This window comes from Drosophila santomea, chromosome 3R (assembly GCF_016746245.2).
Source record: "Drosophila santomea strain STO CAGO 1482 chromosome 3R, Prin_Dsan_1.1, whole genome shotgun sequence".
Classification (NCBI taxonomy): domain Eukaryota; kingdom Metazoa; phylum Arthropoda; class Insecta; order Diptera; family Drosophilidae; genus Drosophila; species Drosophila santomea.
Window position 1 is genome coordinate 5,506,904 of NC_053019.2, and position 23,860 is coordinate 5,530,763.

The window sequence follows — 23,860 nt, forward strand, 5'->3', positions numbered from 1 at the left end:
TGATCCAAAAACCAACAGCAACAGCAACCATAAACAAAGCAAAAGACCCCAAAAACCAACCAGCCCAGCACCAAAAAAAAACCACCAACCCCAATTGGCTACCAGAATTGGCCAACCCCAATTAATTGTACTTAATCCCATAAATGTTTTTAGGGGCGATACTTGCAGAATTGAAAACGCATGGAAGCCTACAAAAAGTATCAATTGGATTTTTGTTTTGCAATTTTCGCTTTTAAAATGCTATACCCCGAAATCAAAAGGAATGAAATTATCAAATACTTCCGCACAAAATTGAAACATTTTAACAAGCGACCAGATGAGAGGACATGGCTTTTAGCCAAGTTAAAGCCATGTCCTTGGGTCTATTGCATTATAACCTCTTCGTCATTATTCGCTCATTTTCCGCGCTGTTAGTAAATACAACAAAAAATTAATTGTTCTTTAGTTTTTTCGTTTAAAGTTCCGATTGTTAAATGTGCCCAATTTGTTGACATTGAAAACCTGTAGCTAAACAATTCGCTAACCAAAACATTTTGAATATTTTTGAAAGAAAAAACGGAAATACCAAAGGAATAAACCTAGTTTTTGTTTTAGTGCAGACCTATATCACATACACATAGATTAATAAACGGCGCACATAAACGATCCCGCCCCAAAATCCAGAAACCAGAAACCGAAAACCAAAATATGAAACAGTAATTCGCCTACTCAAATCGATATGTTTTGGCCCATTCATGTTGAATATATGAAATTCATTTACTTAATGACTGGAGACCTTAAAAATGAACTCATTTTACTCTAACTATCTCTGTATCTATCTCTCACATAAGCGCTACTTCCCCGAGCAATTGATGCAAACGAATCGACGAGAAACTAAGCCAAATTCAAAATCCGATATCCATATTTCGTTGTTACGTTATTGTTCTCTATATCTCTACCGATCTCTCTTTGTATCTGAGTGTACACACGTTCTCTATCTCTTAATCTGTCTAACTCGGCTATATGTTTGTATAGTTTCCCGTTTTCGTTTTCGTTTCCATTACTCCAAACTCCAAACGAAAATAAATCCAAGCTCAATGTGTGCTCTACTTCGTGTTGTGTTTTTGGTTATATACATATATCCTTTTTACTTTCCTATTTTGATTGCAATATGTACTATATAAAAGCAAACAACAGCAACAGAGGTTTTTAAGTGTTTTTCTAAATGTGTGTTTCATTTTGCAATACTACTCTCTATACGTACTACATATCCAACTTAATGTTATATCCCCGCTCTCTGTGATACTTTCTCAAAATCTCAAACCTCGCATACTCGTACACGAAACCGAAAAATGTATTAGCTTAGCGCATTCAATAATTCAATTATTCAAAAATATTTCAAAAAGTTAAGCAAGCAGCAATTGTTGGCATTGGTTTTCGAAATCATCTAATTCGCTCTACATATTATATGGAGATTCAGATTACGGACATGCACATTACCTTACACGGCAAAATCAATAGCGAAACACCCTTCGATTGTCGTGTAAATTTTGTGCATTTACTCTCAAAATGTAATCCATTATTCCATTTACTTATAATATACTCGATCCTATTCTCGCACACAAACAAACACATGCCCATACCGGTACAGATACAAATACTTTTTTGTTGTATTACTTTCGTTTCAATTTTTACATATATGCAACCAACTAACCATATTGCATTTGAATTGATAACACGGTCTATATTTGTACTCAAATGAATATTTTCTTTATTTAAAATTAAACCTGATCCCGAATATGAACCCATAGCTGGCCTATACGAGGTAATCATATACAGTTCGCCAGATGATAAGAAAAAGAATCGCGGTTTTTGCTTTCTTGAATACGAGTCACACAAGGCGGCATCTTTGGCCAAACGAAGACTTGGCACAGGAAGAATTAAGGTAAGACCAAAATTGGGGATTCGTTTCGGATAAAGTTCCTAACAAGAGATCCTTTACCATTACCAGGTTTGGGGATGTGATATAATAGTCGACTGGGCCGATCCACAGGAGGAGCCGGATGAGCAAACTATGTCCAAGGTTAAAGTTCTTTATGTGCGAAATCTTACCCAGGACGTCTCAGAGGATAAACTAAAGGTAAAACCATTTGGAAACCACCTAATAATCCAATCAACTCCAATCTAATAATACACGATTACCAGGAACAATTTGAGCAATACGGAAAGGTGGAACGCGTTAAGAAAATCAAAGACTATGCCTTTATACACTTTGAGGATCGTGATAGCGCCGTCGAAGCTATGCGTGGCCTTAATGGCAAGGAGATCGGCGCCTCGAATATTGAGGTGGGTTTGACTTAAAGCATTTAAAAGAATCCTGGAATCATTTCCAACCGCTTTGCTTTCAATCGTTGCAGGTCTCTCTAGCCAAACCTCCCTCAGACAAAAAGAAAAAGGAGGAAATTCTGCGTGCTCGTGAGCGCCGAATGATGCAAATGATGCAAACGCGTCCCGGGATCGTGGGGTATGTATTTCCATAAACATTGTTCTTAATTCCCTACCGGAACACTCTACCTAGAAACTTGTCTAGCACAGCAACACCTACATTACCACAGATTGGCGCAAAATCCAAAAATAACTAAAACTCAAACGCATTCACTTAATGCAATCCCTTGGGGGACATTCTATTTCGGCTAAATCCAAATTAAACATGTCTGTTTGCTTTTCAAGTCGCCACCACTTAAAGCAGTCGATTAATTATACTTATATTTTCTGTTATTGTTTTCTTTCTTTCTTTGCCAATTGCCCGTCACGCGAATGAAATACTTTGTTGTCCCCCCGCACACGACACCAATTTAAACCGAACCAAAAACCATAAACAAACCGATCAATCCGTACTCAATACATATATTGAAATGCCATCTGCGTGTGGGATTACCTTGTAAAGATTTGAAACCTTGTCTCCATACAGAAACCTGTCGCCGACACATCCTAGCATGATGTCCTTGACGCCCATGCGCCTCCAAGGGGCGCGCATGCCGCTGCGTACGCCGATACCCCGCGAATACGGTAAGTTTGGCAAATTCGCCAAGTGAATATGGCCGCATCCGTCGGGTGCGTGTTCTAGATGTCTCTCTGTATTTATGTATATGCATAGCCACCCGAGGGCTATGCTGTTTGATATTTGATGTTAATATTGATGATGAGAAGGAGCTAGGGCTCCAGGCGCCTGCCCTTTTGGGCCTCTAAAAAAAAATACTTAATAACTTTTGTTAATTTGATTTAGTTCTCGTAGTAGTCAGTTAGCCAAGTTGTTAGGCACACTCACACTCTCACACTCTTACACTTACACACGCCACTAACACCTCACATACACCTCCACATAGCGTATTGATCGAGTACTCCAGTAACTTCTAGGTTTTGATTTTTCTAACAGAAAAGCCGCAGCAGCAGCTACTGATCCCAACACTAATCCGGTCTGCAGTTTAAGCCTTAAGTTCAACGATATACCTACATATATCATGTCTGCCATCGAACGCAACGTTTTGTTACCCTATGTTTATATCTTGGTTTTATTTCTCCTCGCCTCATCGTTTAAGTTGTTTAAGATTTAGAAAGCGTGCGCTATCCACTAACATTTGTATGATCGCCCCCTTCCGAAAACAGAAACCAAACCATACTCACCAGCCAGCACACTCCCACTTTCACTCTCACTTTCACTCTCACTCTCACTTGTACCCCAAAGGCCCAAAGTCACGCTTAGCACTGCCCTCGAGTCCCTGTTGAGTGAGAAAACGTATCCAGCTAGATCGAGATTAACCCACAACCCACTAACCTTAAGATCTCCGACAATCATTGGCAATCAATTGAAGTAACCGAGTGTAACCATTTCTCACCGAATTCTATTACTTTTCCCATCTGACTAATCGTAAATGTTGTTTCTTTCTTATTTGTATACTCTCGCATTTGCAAGCTATATGTCGATGCTACGTTTATTTCTACAATAATTCTATTCTCGTTTTATTTGCATGCCCTTGTTTATTTCCTTATCGATGTTGTCGTCCAGTCTTACTTTCCGTTGTTCTTTATAACTCAAATCGAACTACCCCGAACCTCCGATCCGAACTCTCTGTGTCGCAAGTGCAGGGCATTACGAACACACACTCAATCCATAACCAAAGCATATAGACATTTAACCTTACCGTTGTCCATAGTTGTTTACGATAATTAAATGTTGCAATTGTGTTCTCTGTGTAGCGAATGTTAAGCACCCTGTATACTGTTTGATGTTATATCACCGGTAAGTAACCCTAAGTCTCGTCTACTTAAGCCACATACCGTACCGATTCGATCGCGTGTGATAGTTTGACATCTAAACTATCAAGAAACCAACCAACCAACCAACCAACCCACCCACCCAACAACAACCACCACAGACAAAAGCACTAATCCATCTATATCCCCTATCTATTCGAGTTTCTTTTTGCGCTCAGTACGCGCCCGATTCGATGGCTAATTGGCAAATTGACAATTGGCAGCATATGATAGCTAGGTATAGGTGTACAGGTGCACAGGGGGGGGTAAATGCCTCCTAATCTCAGAATCCTAATCCCTAACCCCGCCTAAACCCCCTAGACTACGATTACGACTATTTCGGGTTCTCGGACTACCGCCAAGGGCTCTTTGCCAATGAGTCCTACTACGAGGACCTGTACCGCTCGTATGATGGGGATTACAACTACTATGATTACCCGAACGGTGGAGGAGGGGGCAGCGGGGGAGGAGGGAGTGTGTCCGGCGGTACGGTGGTTCCGCTCTCGGCCGGCGGCTCCCAGAATTCACCGCTGGCTAGTGGACAGCGATCGGCCAGAGGATCGGCCAGTGGTCCCAGTGGTTCCTCGAGCATTATGGTGCGTTTTAACGAATCGAATCCCGATTACTAGATCCTTTTGAATCGGTGTATAATTTGAAAACAGATCAAGAACGCACACAGAAACACAAGATTTGTAGAATTCATTTTGAATTAGATATATATACCCCTTAGTTTACTTTGTACTTTATATTTCGTACTTTGATTTGTTAAACAAACGCTTCATCATTTGGCTTTAACTTTATTTCCCCCAAAATGTGTTCTCTTTGTTTCGTTTATGAAGTCAAAATTTGCACGTCTCTTGCTGCCAAATTGCACCAAAAAACACCCAAAAGCCATGCCACGCCCACACAACAGCCACAGAGACACGTGCACGCCCATTGCCGGAACAAGGATTATTTGTTGCTTGTTTCGCCCTTTCTCGCTTAACACACCCATGGAAATACACCCATCATCCAATAACTTAAGGACTTGACGCACCACAACGCAATTGAGAAATCAATAACAAACGGTGCTTTACTACGCTATTACGCTTAACTTACGCTTATGCTTTGCTTGTACGTATACCCTACACCCTACCTGCTTAGTTATTTTTTAATTTTAATTGCACCACCCATCGCAAGGGCGAAGTAAACATTTTAAATTTTATATTAATGAGCTGAACACGGTGTGCTGACGTTTTAATTTAAATTAATTTCTAGCGATTAAGTGAAGCGCTTTTTATTACGATTGCGCATTATATTATTTATTTATTGTACCCAACGCAACGCTTTGTTTAATCCAATTAACCGCATACGCTTATTGTACTTATAGTTACGTTATATAAAACAAATTTACAAACATGGTAAAGTTATTTTTTGAATATTGTGTCAATCGCAAGAGGCAAAACTTTTGTTGCTTGAACTTGAACGATTCAAGTGCCCAGATCCGTTGTTATAAGTATATTATAATACCCAATTGACTAGTTAAATGCTCACTCAGTCTACACAGAATACAGAGAACAGTATCTATACATCTAGTAATTTCTATATAAATAATACATACTTATATGCATACATTACATCGTGTATGTGTACAATCAAACAAACAGTTTTACACCAAGAATCTAACGCGTTTATTTCGATTTTTCTTTTCTTTTCTTTCTTTTTATGTGTTCTTGTTGTATACTTATCTATATACAAACAATTCATTTGTTTTTCGGTACAATATGACAAAATACAACAAATCTTGAAAAATTATATATATGTTCGTCAAAACCAAAAAAACCAACCCACATTAAAATTGCCAACTCTATCTCTGCCACCACCAACCTAAATCCAAATCAAAACGAAAATCAACCACCAACTAAACAACCAAATCTAAAACCAAAATCTATCGTTAACCTTTCGATTCCAAAACCAAAACGAATACCGTTTTTCTGACCCTTTCCGACAACGCAACCGCTCCAAATTCGAAATTCTCATCGATTCGACATTCCAAATTCAAAATCAATTCAAAAACGTTCTTTATTTTGCTTACTCTTTCGTTTGATTCGAAATTTGAAATGACAAAAATTTGACAATTATCTTGGCGATCCATATATATACAAACACATTTAAATATGTTTAAAAAACATGCTTATGCTATTGGAAAATTGTAAACGAAAATATTCGAACCAAAATCTCGAAACCCAAATCAAAACGCAAAACCAAACCAACGGCCGATGGATAACCGAAAATGATGGAAAATGGAACGAATCTGGAAATGCAACCACACACTCACACACACCACACACACACACACACTCAAAACACACTCGTACACCAACACCAACTCCGACACACACACACCCCATCCCACATCGCAACCAATGCATGCAATAATGACCATGATGATGATGATGACGACCGAAAATACTGATCACTATCACTATGATGACGATGCGAATGATGTGTAGGGAGTTGGTCGTGGGCATGGAATCACAGTGCCGCGTGGCAGAGTCGTTGGCCAACGTGGCAGCATCAGTCGTCTGGGGGCCCAAACAGCGCCACAGGCGGCGGCAGCGGCAGCGGCGGCGGGACAGGCGGCGGCGGCGGTAGCTCAGCGGGGGGCCACCGGTCAGGGGGCGCCGGCAGCAACCGGGGGGGTCCGTGGGGTGGTGCCAACGCGTCCCAGCGCTCGTGGCACCCAGCACGTCAAGCCGCTACAAAATTTACCAGGTGAGCTCAACAAAACACAAAGAACGTACTACTCGTATCCCAATCTCAGAAAAATACTACACCTCAACAAAAACAACCAAAATTAAGCCAAACCAATCAACAAAAAAACCACCAATCAAATTCAAACCAAACCAAATCAAACCAAAACCAAATCGAATCCCAACAACCTGCGCCAAGTGAAATCTGCATAATTAAACCAAACAACAGCGTCAAACTTGAGAGAGTCTATACATTGTCAAATTCAATTCAATTACATATAAGTAAAGCCAAGTAAAATGTAAACATGCATACGAAACACCACCCACACCCCCAAAACAACATGCACACACTCATCACGCGCACCAATACAAAAACGACCTCAACGAGAGATTTCAAAATAGTGTGAATCCCCTTCCAAATCCTAAGAAAAAAAACATTCACTTTAATGTCGTGTGTATCGCATTTGTAACTGTTATAAATGTTGTAAAGTTTAAACCATTTGGTTATTTTTTATATTTTCTTATCCAATAATCATACTTTTCAATTCATTACCTAAATGTCACCTTGCCATCCAAACAGTTGTCCCCTTGCTGCTTACAATTGCGGTTCACTTTGATTTTTATTACTTGTTCGGCGCTGAGATGTATGCTACAATTTTTGATGCATGCCTTGCCTTTGTTTTTTCAACTCCCATCCAACTGTAAGCAGCAATCTACAGCCATGCCCATTAGATACGGCCCCCCCACACACACACACACACACACACATGCACACACACACACTGAAACAAACATCGCCTATGTATATGGAAAGCCATTATAACAAATTGAGTAATTGTTAACATACGCATATTGTCTTGTAAATTGTCTGTAAACGTTTATGAATCGATTAGTATTTATGTCCCACCACCACCACCCTCGCACAGAGAATCCATTGAATCTATTGTCACCTACTAATTAAGCGCCATAGAGAGTCGAAGAGGAGTCGAGTGGGATTAGCACACTTCTCCGTTGCGATTTCAATGTCCCTACCCATCCACAACCGCCCATCGAAAGAGTCCTTCCCGCCGAAAAGATCCAAAAAGACCATTCCAAAATTTTGACGTACGTGTATATAATTTTTTGTCTTCTTTCGCCCCGCGCTGATTAGTTGGCCACCAGATACAAATAATATACTTATACAAATGAAACGCGTCTCAAGATTGACCTGATCGATTGCGATTGCACAAGTCTAAATATAAAAACTTTATTTATACATTACTTATATTCTAGCCCATTACTTTAACCATATACATATAATATTTTGTGATTTTATGTATATCGAATTGTGAGTCTTGTTAATTAATTATCCATCATGCTTTGCAAAGCCAAAAAAAAGTAATGAAAAATAAAAATAGTTTAGTAACCTACACACACATGTATACCCAATGACCTACATATGTATAATATAACCCCCTTTAACCTGTCATACATATCATCCACACACAGGGTGACACCTATGCCAACTGAAATCGTTTTTATTTACTTTACGTATGAACAAATACTAATCGATTCGTGTATTATGTTTACAACACACACACACACATACACACCAACCAATTTTTGTTATAATTTTTTGCCAATATACATATAGCGGAAACCGCCAACCAGATCTCGCTTTTGCCACACTAAAATGTGGGTTGACTAACACCGTCTGGCAAAAGCGTGCTGACCTCGAGAAGGGAACCCCCCAACTTTCCACCCTTTCACCAATCACCCAACACCGAACACCCAACACCTGCTTCCGTTTTGAACACGCTTTACATTTTTGTGGCTGTATTCGTAGATACTTTTGCCCTCAAGGAAGACACCTTTTTATTATGTTCCTTTGTAAGAATGCTTCACACAGACATGCTCATTGCCATATACAAACGAACGCTTTGTTTTGTATCAGCAAAATAAAAATATATAAGCAAATCCAAAAATCCAAAAATCCAAAAACCTACAAATGAATGCAAAACAAACCGAACCAAACCAAAATCCAAAACCTAAATCTGTTTCTAGCTGGAGCTGCACTCAAGACATTCATGGAGGGTAATTAAGCGTAGCTCATCGACCACCTCCTCGGTCAGCGACAAGAGTCGCTCTCCGGTGAAGAAGCGTAAAGTCCATAGGTCCTCACATAGCAAAACCAAGTCACACAAGTCCAAGAAGCATACTCACAAGTCCAAGTCGTCTCGGCCCGAAAAAGAAAAGAAATCCAAGCGGAAGTCCGAATAAACCAAATTCGATAAGTGGGCCAGGTCCACATCAGTCTTAGTCCCCAGAGAACACACGCCATACATTCAATGTGATCATATCATCTTGTTTTCTAAATCTAAATCAAATCAAATCCAATCAAAGAATCTCGTCATTGGCAATGGAGGCGAATTCAAGAACACTCATCACACATCACGCATCTCGTCTCTCGTCAAGAACATGCAGCATCAATATCAAAATCCTTAGCGCCAGATCAGATCAGTTCAGCCCTGCGAACAGACCCCGAAAGTCCTTGCCAAATTCAAAATTTCCAAACTAGGAGTGGATCAACGCCCGCCCAGCACACTCGTCAAGACCCGCAACACTTACAGATACACGAATAACCCTGAGTCCTTTAAGTACAGCGCTCTGTTCTCCTTCGGTCCAGGGATCCATCGATCTGGCGGACGATCCCTTTTGTAACCCAAGCCCAGTTATCGCCGCTACCCATCATGCTAGCTGTGCTAAATGTTCCATGTTCCATGTGTCAGGCGATAATATCATGTACAATATTTTACTTACAAAAGTAACACGTTTGGTAACTGTTAACCTCACACACACACACACACACAAATACACTAATGCACTAATACATATTAGTCACACACCCCAAACACCATATATTTGTACATGTAACCAAGTCCCAAGTCCCTGGCGTTATGTCGAGATAACACTGTTCCCCGATTTGTGATGTGTATAACCAATGATGAGAAAAATTAAACGAACCATGATCAAATGTGTTGTCTTTGATATTTTTGGAACACTCAAACGACCATCTTCCCTTTACTACTTACTAGCCAAATAAAGACACAAAATGAACCTGGACAAAATCAAATTGTGCTACTAAAATAACTAAACAACGTCAAGAAACCCCATTCGAACCTTAGACCAGTTGAACTAAATCCAACCGAAAACAACCAAGACCAAAACAAAGAAATAATAGCAACAACTTTGAACCATTTTTGTATTAACAACATTTTTAACTCTCTTTCTCTTTTTTTTCTTTCGAAAAACTCCACCACCCAACACCACCACCCATCCCACCAAAAAACGAACACACAACGCACACCAAAAACCTACCGAATGCCGCCCCCACACCAATGAAAATATCAATACCAAATCGAAAACCACCGATCGCGGTCACCAATCGGCAGTAGTCGGTAAACGTAAGTTCGATGGAGGTCACCAAAATCCGGCAGATGTTAAGCGACGTTACCCGAGCGGTTTAATAGGAAATGGCGGCAGTTGGGGCAGTTTACCGCTACCACAGCAACCTTTAGGCACCAATGGTGAACAGTGGTACATGGATACGTTTTCGGCATGGAGTTAAAACCCCACAGCAACCCAATTCAATCAATAAAAGCATCATTAACGACAACAACAACAACAACAACAACAACAACAACAAAAGCAACCACACAAGGAAGTTACAGCCACAAAAATATATAACAACATTCTCCGAGCGACATCCTGGAGAAGAATCGAATCCTTCGCGTCATAGTAAAGCAAATAGCAACCGTTCTTAAGAGCAATAAGTATAATTTTCAAAAACAATATAAGGTATAGGAACCGCAATTAGCCACAATTCAAAAACATTGTTAAAGAGACTCGTTTCGAACTTAGTTCTTTTGCTATGAACGCCGTAGATTTCGTCCCTCAAAATAACCATAAATAAATGATGAAACAAGAAATCAGCAATAGCAGCTACAAATATGTCGAGTAGAGTATATGTATTGTATGTAATCACTAAATAGCCATTGCAGCAGAGCATTTTAAACGAAATCCTTTCATTTAGCGAAACCACAGTTTAGCAGATTCTCCCAAGACATTTTTAAAAAGCGTCAGCCTCACAACTTAGATAAACCAAAGTCGAGTCGTTTTAAAAGTTCACAAGTGTATAAGGAAATTTGTCTCATAGCGTTTTTAACTCGAAATTGAAACAATAATTGAGCATATATAGCAAAACCTATACGAAAATTTCAAAGTATAAAATATATTTATCTATAACTATATAGAGAGAGCAGTCTAAGCCAGTACAGATTGATTTTAAATCTTAAGCAGCATGTAGCACCCTTTTATACATTGAAAAAACACAAAAGCAGGCAAATTCAAAATCAATTCGACTCGAAGACATTTTACTACATTTATATGCGTATATGCGTACTGGAAATTTGCGAGCGCTGAAGCTAGATACATATGAAAAACATATATTGACAAACATCATATATACACGAGATCAGGCTCAGATGCAAGTTGAAAAGCAAAGCTTAGTGAGGAACATTGACTGACAAAAGTAAACAAAAAAAAACAAATTATTAATTAGATGGAATGCGAAGAGTTGAGATGAGAACGATAAGCAAATACAAAAATTAAAACGCAGCCAGCATTGTTATATAATGCGACTGGCGACGGCAACTGGCAAGACTTTCTGCATAAATTTGAAAACCGACTATTTTTTAACAACGTAAGTTTTAGGCAACTTCAAATCAATTATCTGTCGCAAGTAAACAAAAAATATGTAGAGCTAAGTAATTGCGCACATACAAAACTACACCTAAACTCACTGATAATACAGATAGGCAGATCAAAATCGCAAATCAATACGATGTCTAATGTGACTAATGTCTGCGAATCGAAGCAACGAATTAGGAAGAAAACCGAACACAGACGCGGAGTCAACACATCACGAACCAGTAAAATAACAAACCTAAAGTAAATTGATTATAAATTTTTATAACACTAACGCATACTTAATATGAGAACTAAACTTAATATGAGAACTATAACTATAAAATCAATTAGCCAACGCTCAAGTGCGAATTAGCAGAAGACCTAAAACCCTAGAAACACTAAAACACAGCTAGGAATTCTATTAAAGTCCTCTTATCTAATATCAAATTCAGATTAAACTGTTTTCCCACTTTCCTTTACTCATCTATAACTGCTACGCACACAAATAACACTAAAGAGAACACAGCCCTAAGATAAACTAAAATTTATCAAGCTGAATTGTTTAAGCAAACTTAAACTAGCTCCATGCCTACAAAAATTAATGCCACACACGTGTCAAAATGCGTTTATATACTCGTATAGGGAAAATTATGGAAACAAACTTGCCCGTTTTCTGTTCTATTTTGCAAAATTTCGATAACAAAATTGTTTGGTTGAACGAAGAACCCTGTCGTTTACGTTTCCGCTATTGCTAGATCTCAAGTAAAGCAAAAAGTTAATTAATATAAATAAATGTAAAAAACAAAAATATATAAATTAGTTTTAAACCTAACGAAAGAATACTTCCAATTTTGAACTCAAGTATAAAGCAAAATACAAACTGTTGGCAGTTGATGAAGACGCGTGTGTTTTAAAACGTATCTATGAACATTGTTCAGCATAAGCCTAAAACAATAACTTTTTTAAATTTAAATTACACATACACAGACACACATACACACACACCAAACAGTTGCCTAAAGTAAAAAATAAAACAAATCGAAATAATGATGAATTAAAACTTGCGCAAAATTTGCCAACCAGCAAAGAACTTTAAATACATAATATTAGCCGCAAACAATAAGAGAATATATACAACAAATTCTAAATGACCATAGTTAAGCTTAAATTTAGTAACACTCACACACACTCACACACACATATACACATAATTATTAAAGTAAAGTAAACTGTCGTTGTAGAGGATGATGAGAAGTGTGCGCCATTTTCTAACTACAATAACAAGAGACAAATTACTCAAATTTACTTCTTACCCAATTTTATTTTTGATAAGTTTCCTTATGAGTTTCCTTGAATATTTTACTTTTTTATTGAGAGAGCATTTCACGCAACTGCAATTGATTGTTGCCTTTGAAAAACGGAGAAATAATTTTAAAACTTTAATAATTTTTTTCTTAAACACACACAAACACAACAAATAAATTAATTTGATAAGAAAGTGAATTATGAAAATTCTATAACGCCGCGTCTTTTTGCATGCAAAATTTTTGACTTTTCGCCCTGGAAATTTCCACATTTGGTGACTTAAAACCTTTGAACCCAATTCAAATTGCAAATATATAAATATAATTAATTTTAACGATTTGTTTAATTCGATAACTGTACTGATTTTATATTGTTTTAAATTTGTAATTTAATTTGTAAGTTTTTATTGTTAATGTGTTTTTTCTATTGTAAACTAAAACTAAACTAAATCTATAACCCAATTGGCAAATTGTTACACAATCCGTTCATGTTTACCGATTTCGATTCAAAAATTGAGTGTGAAATTTTTTACCAAAATTTAGAAAACATTTCTTTGGAAGACCAAATTTTCCTAAGAGCCCACCCCGCCCTTAACCCATACCTCCCAAAACTCCTAATTGTGTTAAATATTGTAATTTGTAATTTTTGTTTTAATTTTTCGGGAAAGCAAAAACGTTTGGCAAAATTAGTTTTTAATTTCAATATTTAGTTTTGTTTGTGCGCTTAAGTTTTCAATAGTATGTTATATATATTAAACTATGAATATTAATTTTTAGCAAAATATTTTTACGACCTAACATAAATCACTAATGTTAAATACTTAAAGAACTAATTTGTTTAGCTGTTTAATTGGTTTAAAATCTTTGTGTATTGTGAAGAGGAGCGCAAGCAAAATTATCTTTCATCTAATAACAAGAACAATAACAATAATTGTATACGTGTGTAAATTTCAACCTTTTACAAAAGCAACACAATATTGAATATAAATAAACAGAAATAAAGTCGAGAGGAATCATGAAAGAAAGCAAAGTGGACAACAAATTGCAAACTGCGCATGGAAACTGAGCGAAAAAAATGAAAAACTTTACATGAATTGTGATGATGCAAAGGCAAGATTTAATCATAATTACTAAATCTATATATACAATAAATATATATCTTTCTCTATAAATATATATATTTGAGTATATAATGTATATGTAGGCGTAGGAGTGTATAATCTAACTTTACTTTTAAACAGACTGCGTACGTATTAAAAATTTTTAAAATTAATTTGTGTAAAATGTTTTAAGTTTTGAAAAATTGGCAAATAAAGAAAACAATAAAAATTAATAAATCAAAAACACGATTGTATTGTAAATTGAAATATACACACTATTTCGACCTATTCCAAATTATTTTCCAAACCTTTTCAGCAAACAAAATCGTTTCATGTATATTTCAAGAATCGACTTAATCAAGCGCACCTGTTTATAAAGAAAAATGAAGGACAGTGGCAGTGAATGCAAGGATCTGATTCCTTTGGAAAGTTTCCAAGATTGTTTCTTCTTGATACACAAAATAGAAAAAGCTAAATACTTGATATGTATGAAGACAATATCTGTTGCAGGCATACATACACACACGTTAGGATTAACATTGCGTAGTTCATTTTTGTTTTACTTTAAATTTATAGTTTGTGTGTGTTTTCTTGCTCTTTTAATTACATATATAACCAATTATACATGATTCATTTTATACTCCTTTTATAAACAACCCAATTGATATACATCACAAAACATTTGCATACATACCACACGTATGAAAGGGATTCATGCCGTGAACGTAACGTCGCCAATTATTACGAGATAAAAACAAATGGAAATTAAATAATACAAATAAACAATCAGAGTTTATCGTAGAGGAAGGCCGAATGTGAGAAAAATGGGAGAACAACTTTTACGTCTTAATAAACAATTATTGTTAACGAAGAAAATAAATGAAAAGAAGCATATTGTACTAAAATATTTGATATACATACATTTGTTATTATTTGTAATACGAAAATTAAATAAAATTGCATCCAGATAATGAAATGAAATAAATAAAGAATGCTGAGATCGTCGTCTGCTCAATTTTAGACTAAACAAATGAAACGCCATCACTCGGTTTCAACGTCACTGATTTATTTCAAATCCTTAGCTTATTAAGCTAAATTATTGTTCAAAAGCATTTGCTGCGGGAAGAGGACTTGCTCCGACGACTGCCGTCGCTCGGCCTCGTGCTAACGCTAACAGTTGTGATGCCCATGTCATCTCCCAAGACAGTTTCATCTACGCTGGTGTCGTCCGCAGGTAATTCCTCGTCGCTGTTTTCCTCGCCGGCGAATGAACTCGTGGGTGTAATAATAGAATCTCCGTGGAGATCCCTGTTGATCATATTTCCCATGTGAAATGCAGAATGGCAGTTGTTGGCGGCCAAAAGGGCTTTTACTCGGAAGACCAACGTCTCAATCGTCTCCCGAAGGCTGGGAATATAGCTGATAATAGCAGTATTTTTAATTGACTTCGAATGGCAGCACAGTTGATGCAGGAAGCGTGTCACTTTCTGGAGCTCGTGCAAAAACCTTGTTAGCCTTTCGGGATCGTCACGAACAATAGATTCCAGCGCAGACATTCCGTGCTGAAGAAGCAACTTAAGGAATAACAGGGAGTGTTTCAAAAAGAGCCCAAAATTTCTGGGCTGTTCCACCTGCTGCACAATGCTGAGCAAGCCATTCAACAAATCCACTGCAGACTCCCATAGTGTAAGTCTATCACCATTTCTATCGGCGCTAACTTGACCACTTAGGGAGTGAATAAGAACCTCGCACAGTCCGCGAAAGAGTAATGGGAAGTTGGCCCTAGAACGAAGCATTAATAAAACATAAGAAAAGGGGTCAAACGGCTTTCTTACTTTTTGAAGTTGGGGAAGGAACTCAGGGCTTTGTCCTTCGTATTGAGTATGCTGCATTGCTTAACCAACTCACTAAGGAGATCGGTTTGACTCGTGGAAGTTGATTTTTTTAGGAATCCCTTGATCAGCTCGTCCAAATAGATATTGCATTGACCGCCTTTGTCCAAAGTACCAGCGTAGTGGAACCATTTACGTCGCAACAACGTGCCACACAGTATCCCTGCATGAGTAATAAACTCTAAAAATTGCACTTTATATTTAATATTTAGTGCTTACGTAACTCCTCGGCTTGCTGAAATCTCGGTTGGCTAGCATCACTTTGTAAACTCCCCAGTTTCAACAAGTTACACAGCAATCGATAGATCTGAACCGCAGTACTGAGACTCAATACGGATTTCTCATACTTTAGAAAGTATTGAAAAGTCAGGGTTGCCAGCTGAGGGACACTTTGCTTCTCTAGTCTTTTCCATTGTGCTTTAGGCTGTAGTTTAAGCAAAGACTCTGCAGAGAAAATTAATTTTTAATATTTTAAGGTATGCGGCAAATTTAAGCAGCTTACTATGGAGCAGTTGTTCCTGCGACTTATCACTCCACTCGCTCCAGGCGAAGTACAAAGCAAACAGCCGGACGCACAGCCCAAAGCACGATTTGATATAGCAAAATTGCTCTTTAAACAGATCCAGATTGCTGTACACATGATTGACTTTCGTAAGCTCATTGTCGATGGCTTCAGCCAGGGTTATTAGATGATTATTCACCTCATTTAGACATGGAAGTAGATCGCAAATAAAATCTTCCTGTTTGGCCAAATGCGGCTTAAAACTGTCCGCATCAAAGGAATCGGTCTGTCGAAAAACTGCTGCTTCAAGTTTTTGAACCACGTCTTCCAGCAGGAAACGTAACTCCAGGAGACCAAGAAACTCCCCCACTTGCTCATTTTCCAGCTGGTGACTCAAGACAAACTTCTGCTCGACCAACAGCATGATGATTTCAACTTCCATTGGCCTGTACCTCTCTCGCGGCCCATACATCTGCTCAAAGTCGGTCTTCATCTTAATGGTCTTGCACGGTCCAACCTTAATTGTAAAGTCAGCGATCGTTGTTTGATTACCACTTAAATCTGGTTCTGGTAGCGTTGTGTTTATTTGGGCAGCTGGTTTGGGTCCTGGACGTTTCAGATTCTGGTTCGAGAGCTTGACGTTGGTGAGGAATTGATATGGCGGTGCCACGAAGTCGAAAGGCGCTCTAGCCAGGAGGGGCTTTATTCTCTGTTCGATACGTATTAGCTCTCCGAGTCTAGAAAGAACTCGACGCCGAGTAGGAGGATCACGTTGGGATGCAAACGCACTGATCGACACCCTCATCCAATTGATGGTCTGAAAATAAATGCTCAGAATGTCCTTTTGCTGTTCCGCCTCAAAGTTGTCAAAAACGGGGACATAGTTGTCATCCTCAAAGAAAGAAGGCAGCACGATGGCACAGCCCAGCAAGGCATTGATATTCTCTAAGCTGTCATGGTGGCGATGTTTGTACAACACCCTGACACAGTTGAACAGAGGAGCCAGAATGTATATTGAATCACAAGCTCTGTAAATGGAAAACGTTAAAAAAATAAGTTTTATAAACGAGGCAAGGAATTAGTGAACTTACTTCGCTTTCGGTGATAAAACCAGTTTTGATATATTTATGCCAATATTAAGGACATCCGATTCAGTATTTACATTTGTATCGTCCAATTCATTGATATTTAACTGATATTCCAGTTTAATTCCCCTTAAAAACAGATAAAGTTAGCAAACATTGAAACGAATATTAACAAGTCACCAAATACTTTAAAGTCTCGGGAACATCCTCTGTGACAAAACTTGCCTGAAATCGGAATGTCACTAAGTCACAGACCCAAGCAATGAATTGGTAGTCCAAGTCACAGCCGGTGCTTCCCTCATTGCGCTGATTGAAAACCGTGGCCAGTTCTTCAAAAAACAGGGCTAAAGACTCGGTACTATTTCCTATTGATGACTCGGTGCGTACTGTATAGAGAATATATTAATATACAAGTTTAAGTATGTCAACTCTTAATTACTGATTAAGTTGGCAGCCATTTTGCCTCGGCCATCGGGCAAGGAATCGACGTTTTCCACGCTGGCTATAAGCTCGTTACGCTCAACTCCATCGTTCTCAATGCGTGCCATTGCATCGATGAGCTGCACACAGCCAATTATGCCCTGCTTTTTAATATTATCAATGGAATTGATCAGCTGTTTTTTAACCACCATATCGACTTGCTCTTGGAGTTGCAGGCACGGCGATAGGTTCGGATCCGGAAACGCAACATGGCACAGAAGGTCCATAGCAACGCGGGTTTGTGTAAGAGTAAGATCACTTATCCTATCAAGCATGGGAATAAGAAGAGTGGCACAATTCTGAACATCCTTGGCGCTCTTTCGTTGAAGCTCACGAAGCAATTCCAGTGCCATTGTTGTCAGGTGGGGCGATGATTTGTCACAGGTAAGCTCCAAAAGCTTTTTTAGGATATTTTTTTGGATCGAGTTGAAAGTCTTAAAAAGTATACTGCAAAAAAACAAAGTCATAGGTGGGAAAATACCTTATGAAATTTCTTTAAGGTTCGATTGTTACCTGTACGAAGACTTCGCGAAATCGGACACAGTGCGATTTTTCTCTCGCATAAAGTCGTGAAGGATGTTTATCAGTGTGGTAATGTGCTGCTCCAGGATGTGTCTATAGTGCAGTCGTATCTCTTCCAAAATGGCCACTGTTATATGCTCCAATTTAATGCGACGTCGAAGCTAAAAAAATAATTGTAATATAATTTAATTAAGTATCTGCAGTTATTTATTTATTAAGGAATACTTACAATGTTTTCGATGTATAATGAGTTATCTTCATTAACATGTATCAACAAAAGCAGAAGTATCAGGTCGAAGGAGCTGCACATGTGTATTGACTTAGGCACTGTATTTGTATAAGCAAATCCAGCTACTTACGTAAATTCTTCAGCAGGCACACTAGCACATGACCTCTGGCATGCTTGATAAAACTTTTTCGAGCGTATTAACGCTAGTTCTAGGAAGCCAAAAAGTTCCAGCTGAGACTTCTTACTGTCGCCTGTTGTTGAGTTTTCTTCCCTCACAGTTGTGTGACGCCAGTTGAAGATTTCTCGCAAGCTGCCTATCAACTGAAATTGAACGAACTGAAACTTGATGCATAGGGAAAAAGGAAGAGCCTTACGTCGCGCACGCTGTCATCTGTGTCTATTTTCAGAACGTTTAGCATCAGCCTTATAAGATGCGGCAAGTTCTAAGATATCAAAACTTTAAAATAAAAATCCAGTATCAGTCAATTATTTCAAATTACCACATCGGGGCAGTGACCACTTGTGGCGAAGTCCAAAATGCGCAGTCGTAACTTGGCCTGCGTTCTGTCCGAAAGAAATAAGTTACTAAGAGTTTGCACCGTGGTCATATGGAAAAGGTCTTCAGTGCTGGAATAGTTAATGCTGCCACGAAATAAAATTATAAGATTAATGAGAAAGAAGGCTGTAGTGGGTTTTCTATACCATCAGATACCCGTTACTAGACATATCGATAGAAATTAACAAAATCGTGAAATAAAAAACAAAATCGAAGCATAAAATGTTTTTGGTATATCTATGGAAATTACTCTACGAGTAATTCTGTTTGGAATATCTTTACTTACTTGAGAAGCTCGACGAACTCATCGTGCATGCTGGCATCGAGTATCAACTCAGCATTGGCTATGATGTCAAGCTTTGCCGATTCCGTGGCCCTGTTGAAGATTACCTCGATGCGACTGTAGATCTCCACCTTGTGCAAGGCGGTCAGGTAGCGCAGTTGAGTCAGCATCAGGGGTAGCAGTGGCAAGGGAATAGCTGCTTTACCCATGATGACTCGGTCGGCTCTAGCCACCTCCTCGATCCTGTTCAACAGCACCTCCACGCAGGCATCTCGCATGAAGTCGATCATAAGGAAGTTCATAAACATGCTGTTCTGGGACTGGTAGATCTGCTCCTCGCCAGCTGCGTCCACGGTGCAGCCGGTTAGAAGCTTCTGCACCAGCTTTGATCCGGGCGCCATGGCAGCATTCAGACCCGTCTTGAATGTCTCCATTTTGTCGGTATAGGAGGAGGCACTCGTAAAGATGTCCCGCAGCTTGGAGACAATGGATACATGATCGCAGGCCATTATCAGACTATCACCCTGGTCCAACTGGACACCGGCTCGAACCAGAACCAGTTCGAAGAAGTTGTTCGGTTGCCGGGAGAGCGTGGCAATGTTCCGGTTCGAGGATTGCGTGCGACCCAGAGTGGCGGCCAGGATCACACTGTGCTGCGACAGAAAGCGCTGTGTATGCTCCTGGGAGGCGGGTATGTTATCCTCGCTCCCACCGGATGAGGACTCAACTGAAACATTTGTGGTCGTCTCTGCCAGGCGCTGAAATACAGATTCTGGAAATGTGGTTCCAAGTCAGTGTTTCCACTTACGGGCACTTTCATGGTCGCGTTCTCGTCGATCGTGTTCAGAGGTTTCTTCGAACGTTTTTTAAATTGTTTATACATAGTGCAAGTAAGCTTTACAAGCGTAACTCCTAAATAACAAAAAAGTAAAAACAAAACACTTTGATGGCGCGTTAGCAATGCAGTGTGACCGAGCACTGCCATTAGATATTATCGATAGTCGCTGTGGTAGAGGTTTGCGTATCCGCTAAGTACCGTGGAGTACTTCCGGTGAATATTGCAACAATGTAGTCTTAGTTTTTAATATATAAAAAAAAATTTAAAGACTAACTATTTGATCATTATTGCAAAGGAAAAACATTTTTATATATGTATTGATTTCAATTATTATAAGAATTTTTCTTGTTTTAAGATTATTAATTGAAAACTAACAAAATAAACGGAGAAACCACTTTTAAAACACTTTTTTAATCATACTCATATAAGAAGTCTAAAAGATATTGCATGTTTTTAAATTCAAATTTAAGTTTTTATTGAAACATACTCTACATAATTCATACAAAACTATTATTGTTTTTTAATTTTTCAATTTATATAACTTCTATCATATGTGATGACTATAAAATGTTCAACTTAGCGCCTTATATTTATGATCGATACGGAAGCACGATCCATAAGTTGATATTCGTATATGTAATGGAAAAGCCCAACACTAACAGTCCAAGGCAACACTAAATAAGATGATTGTGAACCTATTTATAAATTTAAAGCCATTCGATTTGAATCGTTTAACTTGGGTGCTAGCTCCGATAATTAGATGAATAATTCTTAATATCGATTTTCAACTCTTAAAAGTTCAAAAACTCTATTGTGCTATACACTCTTAAATGTATATAAATATGCTTTATAAAAGGGGAAGTACAACATATGTATGTCTTGAAGTGATTATGCCAGAAATTGACTTATTCCGGGACTATAAAGCCTCTTTTCTACCTAGTTCATAGAAAATCACTAATTTGGCGTTGTTTTCAGTATTGCTATTAAGTATATAATGATGAACATGATGCTGATTCTATCACTCTAATGCAGTCCAAAGCGAAAAATTTGCGATTCTTTCACAATACTGTGCTTCAGGAAACTCAATGGTCTTCCAGTTATTGCTCTTCAGATTACTAGATAGTAAATTATGGTTTTTTCGCTCGTCGTCTCTTAAAGCCCGTCATTTGCTTCAGAAGCTGTGAGTTCTCGTCATCGAGATCCATATTTGGCTCCCAGAGCCGCAGTCGTTTAGGTATGTAAATTAGTCCCAGTAGAGTTATAGCTGCAAAGGTAAAAGATTAAAAAAATATTTGCAATTATTAAACAGGATCTATATCCAATAAAACTTGAAGTCTTTTTCATGCTTCACTCTTTGAAACTATTAAAAAGACATGAATATGAAAACATTCCATCTTTTAAAATATTTAATTTGATATGTATATATTCCAAATTTTATAAATATTATATAAACATATTTTTATACTTGTGTATAGTAAGTTAAATAGATAATAAAATTAATGTGGTTGGTGTGAATTACATGCTCATCATTAAAGAGTGCTCTTATAGAATCTTTATTACTGAATTTATTTCATTTGTACTCACAATTTAGCACACACGGGAAGATCACGTAGAAGTTAATGGTGCTGGAGCGAAAGTAGAGTGCCTCGGTGGCATAGAAGACCATGGTGAGGGCCAAGGAGCAGCCACCCATGCTGACCACCCTGAAACGTGGGGAAATAAGCCCATTAGTAGCGTCTAAGCAGATGATAATTGAAATTCACTTACGGCTTGTAGTGGATGTAGAGCGTGCAGTGTACAAGAGCGATGGCCTTTAGCAGGCAGTACATCCCGATGATTCGCGATATGGTGTAGTCCCCTGTGAAAGAAATGGGACTTAAAATGGGACTTCAGCAGCTCATTCCATCCCGAACTTACCCTCTATGAACTGAATGTCGCTGTGGTCACCCATGAAGCTGCGTCTTTCTATATAGCTCCTGAAAGCCGTGCCCAAGTCCATGAAGGCCACGAATGCTATCCATCCTCGAAAGGCGTACAGCAATCGCTCGCGGGGTCGTCCGCCAGACTGCATGGCAGCCCTACGGATCGAGGAAGAATGATAATGTTCAAACTAATTAGTATAATTACTATTATATTTCTTATACTGTATATATTTATTATAGCATTAGTATTAGTATGATTGTCGAGTTCTCATCATATCCCTTCAGGAAGATAATTTGATTTAATAAAAACAAAACAAATATTAAAACGCTAAAATACTAACTTTTTATTACTAAATTGTCTAAATCTTTTCTTTACGCATATTAGAGTTCTATATTTAGAAAATCATTTGAAAATTTAAAAAAAACCTATAAAACTAGTATGATAATAGTATGATAACATTTTATTTACTCGTATCCATTAAACGAAAGTTCTTAGGTATAATTGTTGTGTTGCTAGGTTTATAGCATCAGTACGGTAAGGACAGGCCAACCCAATCTCCAATCTGGAATCTAGATTATGATGATATAATAATAGAACCAAGCTACATATTCCGGTATTACAACGCCATTAGAATAAACCCGACATTATTGCGTGTGCATAATCAGGCCCTTTATTTTAGGGGTTTCAGCCGCAGCAGCAACCAGGAACTCCAACCGAGCAACCGGGTCCAATGGCATCGGCAACCGGCTTATCTCGCCCTGGGAATCACATCGCATTGGGAAGTCCCAGCACAACCCACCACCCCACACCCCACCGCACACCACTCCTTTCCATTCCGCAGGTCTGGGCAAAATCGATATTATGACACACTATGCTGTGCTATTTGCGCAATGCAAATATGCAGAGCGTGATTCCCGGCTGCACGCGACCACGTGGACCGTCTTTTGGTGGATTCACTATTAGCAGCACCGAGCTCTCCACTCGCCCGGGTTGTTTATTTTCAAGCAACATCTCCGGCTAGGTCGTCCGAGCAACGCGATTTATGGCCCCGGGACCGGCTATCATGCGGTCCGTCCATAATAAATGCACTTGGTATGTGTGTATTTGCTTTCGGGAGCACTCCTCCATTGACTCACATTTTGCAGAGAATCCCGAGTTAACCAGCGGTCCCGAGCTGCGTCCCACCTGGCGTATGCGTAATATTCTATTGCAGCACTGCCACGGACACTATTTAGTCGCTCGAAACCTATTTTATGCTGCAGCGATTGTTTATTTTACTTTTTCGCTGTTCAGCTGTAAACGCGACTAATTTTCGTACCGCCGCCTGCAACGCCTTGCCAGCCACTAAAAGTCTAGAATGGAAAGTTCCGAGCGAGGGCAGGCAGCTTTTATG

The 23,860-nt window shown here is 38.6% G+C and overlaps 3 protein-coding genes across 28 annotated transcripts in view; 1 reads left to right on the forward strand and 2 right to left on the reverse strand.

The window, feature by feature from the left end:
- The window catches only part of LOC120454133 (heterogeneous nuclear ribonucleoprotein R), a 48,665-nt gene extending 37,679 nt beyond the window's left edge, over positions 1-10,986 (forward strand). For 5 of the 25 annotated variants that reach the window (XM_044006428.1, XM_044006430.1, XM_044006431.1 and 2 more), the window contains 8 exons: positions 1,791-1,924; positions 1,991-2,119; positions 2,185-2,325; positions 2,397-2,503; positions 2,927-3,048; positions 4,615-4,889; positions 6,786-7,047; positions 10,457-10,986. In XM_044006428.1, coding sequence (XP_043862363.1) covers positions 1,791-1,924; positions 1,991-2,119; positions 2,185-2,325; positions 2,397-2,503; positions 2,927-3,048; positions 4,615-4,889; positions 6,786-7,047; positions 10,457-10,632 — 1,346 coding nt within the window. In that variant the 3' untranslated portion in view covers positions 10,633-10,986. Of the gene's footprint in view, positions 1-1,790; positions 1,925-1,990; positions 2,120-2,184; positions 2,326-2,396; positions 2,504-2,926; positions 3,049-4,614; positions 4,890-6,785; positions 7,048-9,068; positions 10,039-10,456 lie in introns of those variants that run through there. The other 20 variants (XM_039639183.2, XM_044006434.1, XM_044006433.1 and 17 more) reach the window with 14 other exon arrangements.
- Positions 2-20,719, reverse strand: LOC120454129 (Fanconi anemia group D2 protein). Of its 2 annotated transcripts, none has more exons than XM_039639170.2 (14): positions 20,515-20,719; positions 19,710-20,464; positions 19,368-19,509; positions 19,242-19,310; positions 18,998-19,188; positions 18,868-18,940; positions 18,630-18,799; positions 18,076-18,563; positions 17,824-18,022; positions 17,643-17,765; positions 16,552-17,579; positions 16,269-16,493; positions 16,015-16,212; positions 2-946 (listed from the first exon to the last, which is right to left on the reverse strand). In XM_039639170.2, exons 1-14 carry the CDS (start codon positions 20,689-20,691, stop codon positions 927-929), a joined length of 3,858 nt encoding a protein of 1,285 aa, XP_039495104.1. In that variant the 5' UTR covers positions 20,692-20,719; the 3' UTR covers positions 2-926. The 2 variants fall into 2 exon arrangements, with proteins under 2 accessions (XP_039495104.1, XP_039495103.1); XM_039639169.2 differs by lacking the exon at positions 2-946 and adding an exon at positions 15,203-15,939 and having other exon boundaries at positions 15,993-16,212; positions 20,515-20,715.
- A 273-nt stretch (positions 20,720-20,992) lies between these two features.
- LOC120454139 lies at positions 20,993-23,815 on the reverse strand. The gene is made up of 5 exons (XM_039639196.1): positions 23,604-23,815; positions 22,462-22,622; positions 22,312-22,402; positions 22,129-22,247; positions 20,993-21,808 (listed from the first exon to the last, which is right to left on the reverse strand). Coding segments are annotated over exons 1-5 (510 nt in total). The 5' UTR covers positions 23,606-23,815; the 3' UTR covers positions 20,993-21,671.
- Positions 23,816-23,860: the final 45 nt, after the last annotated feature.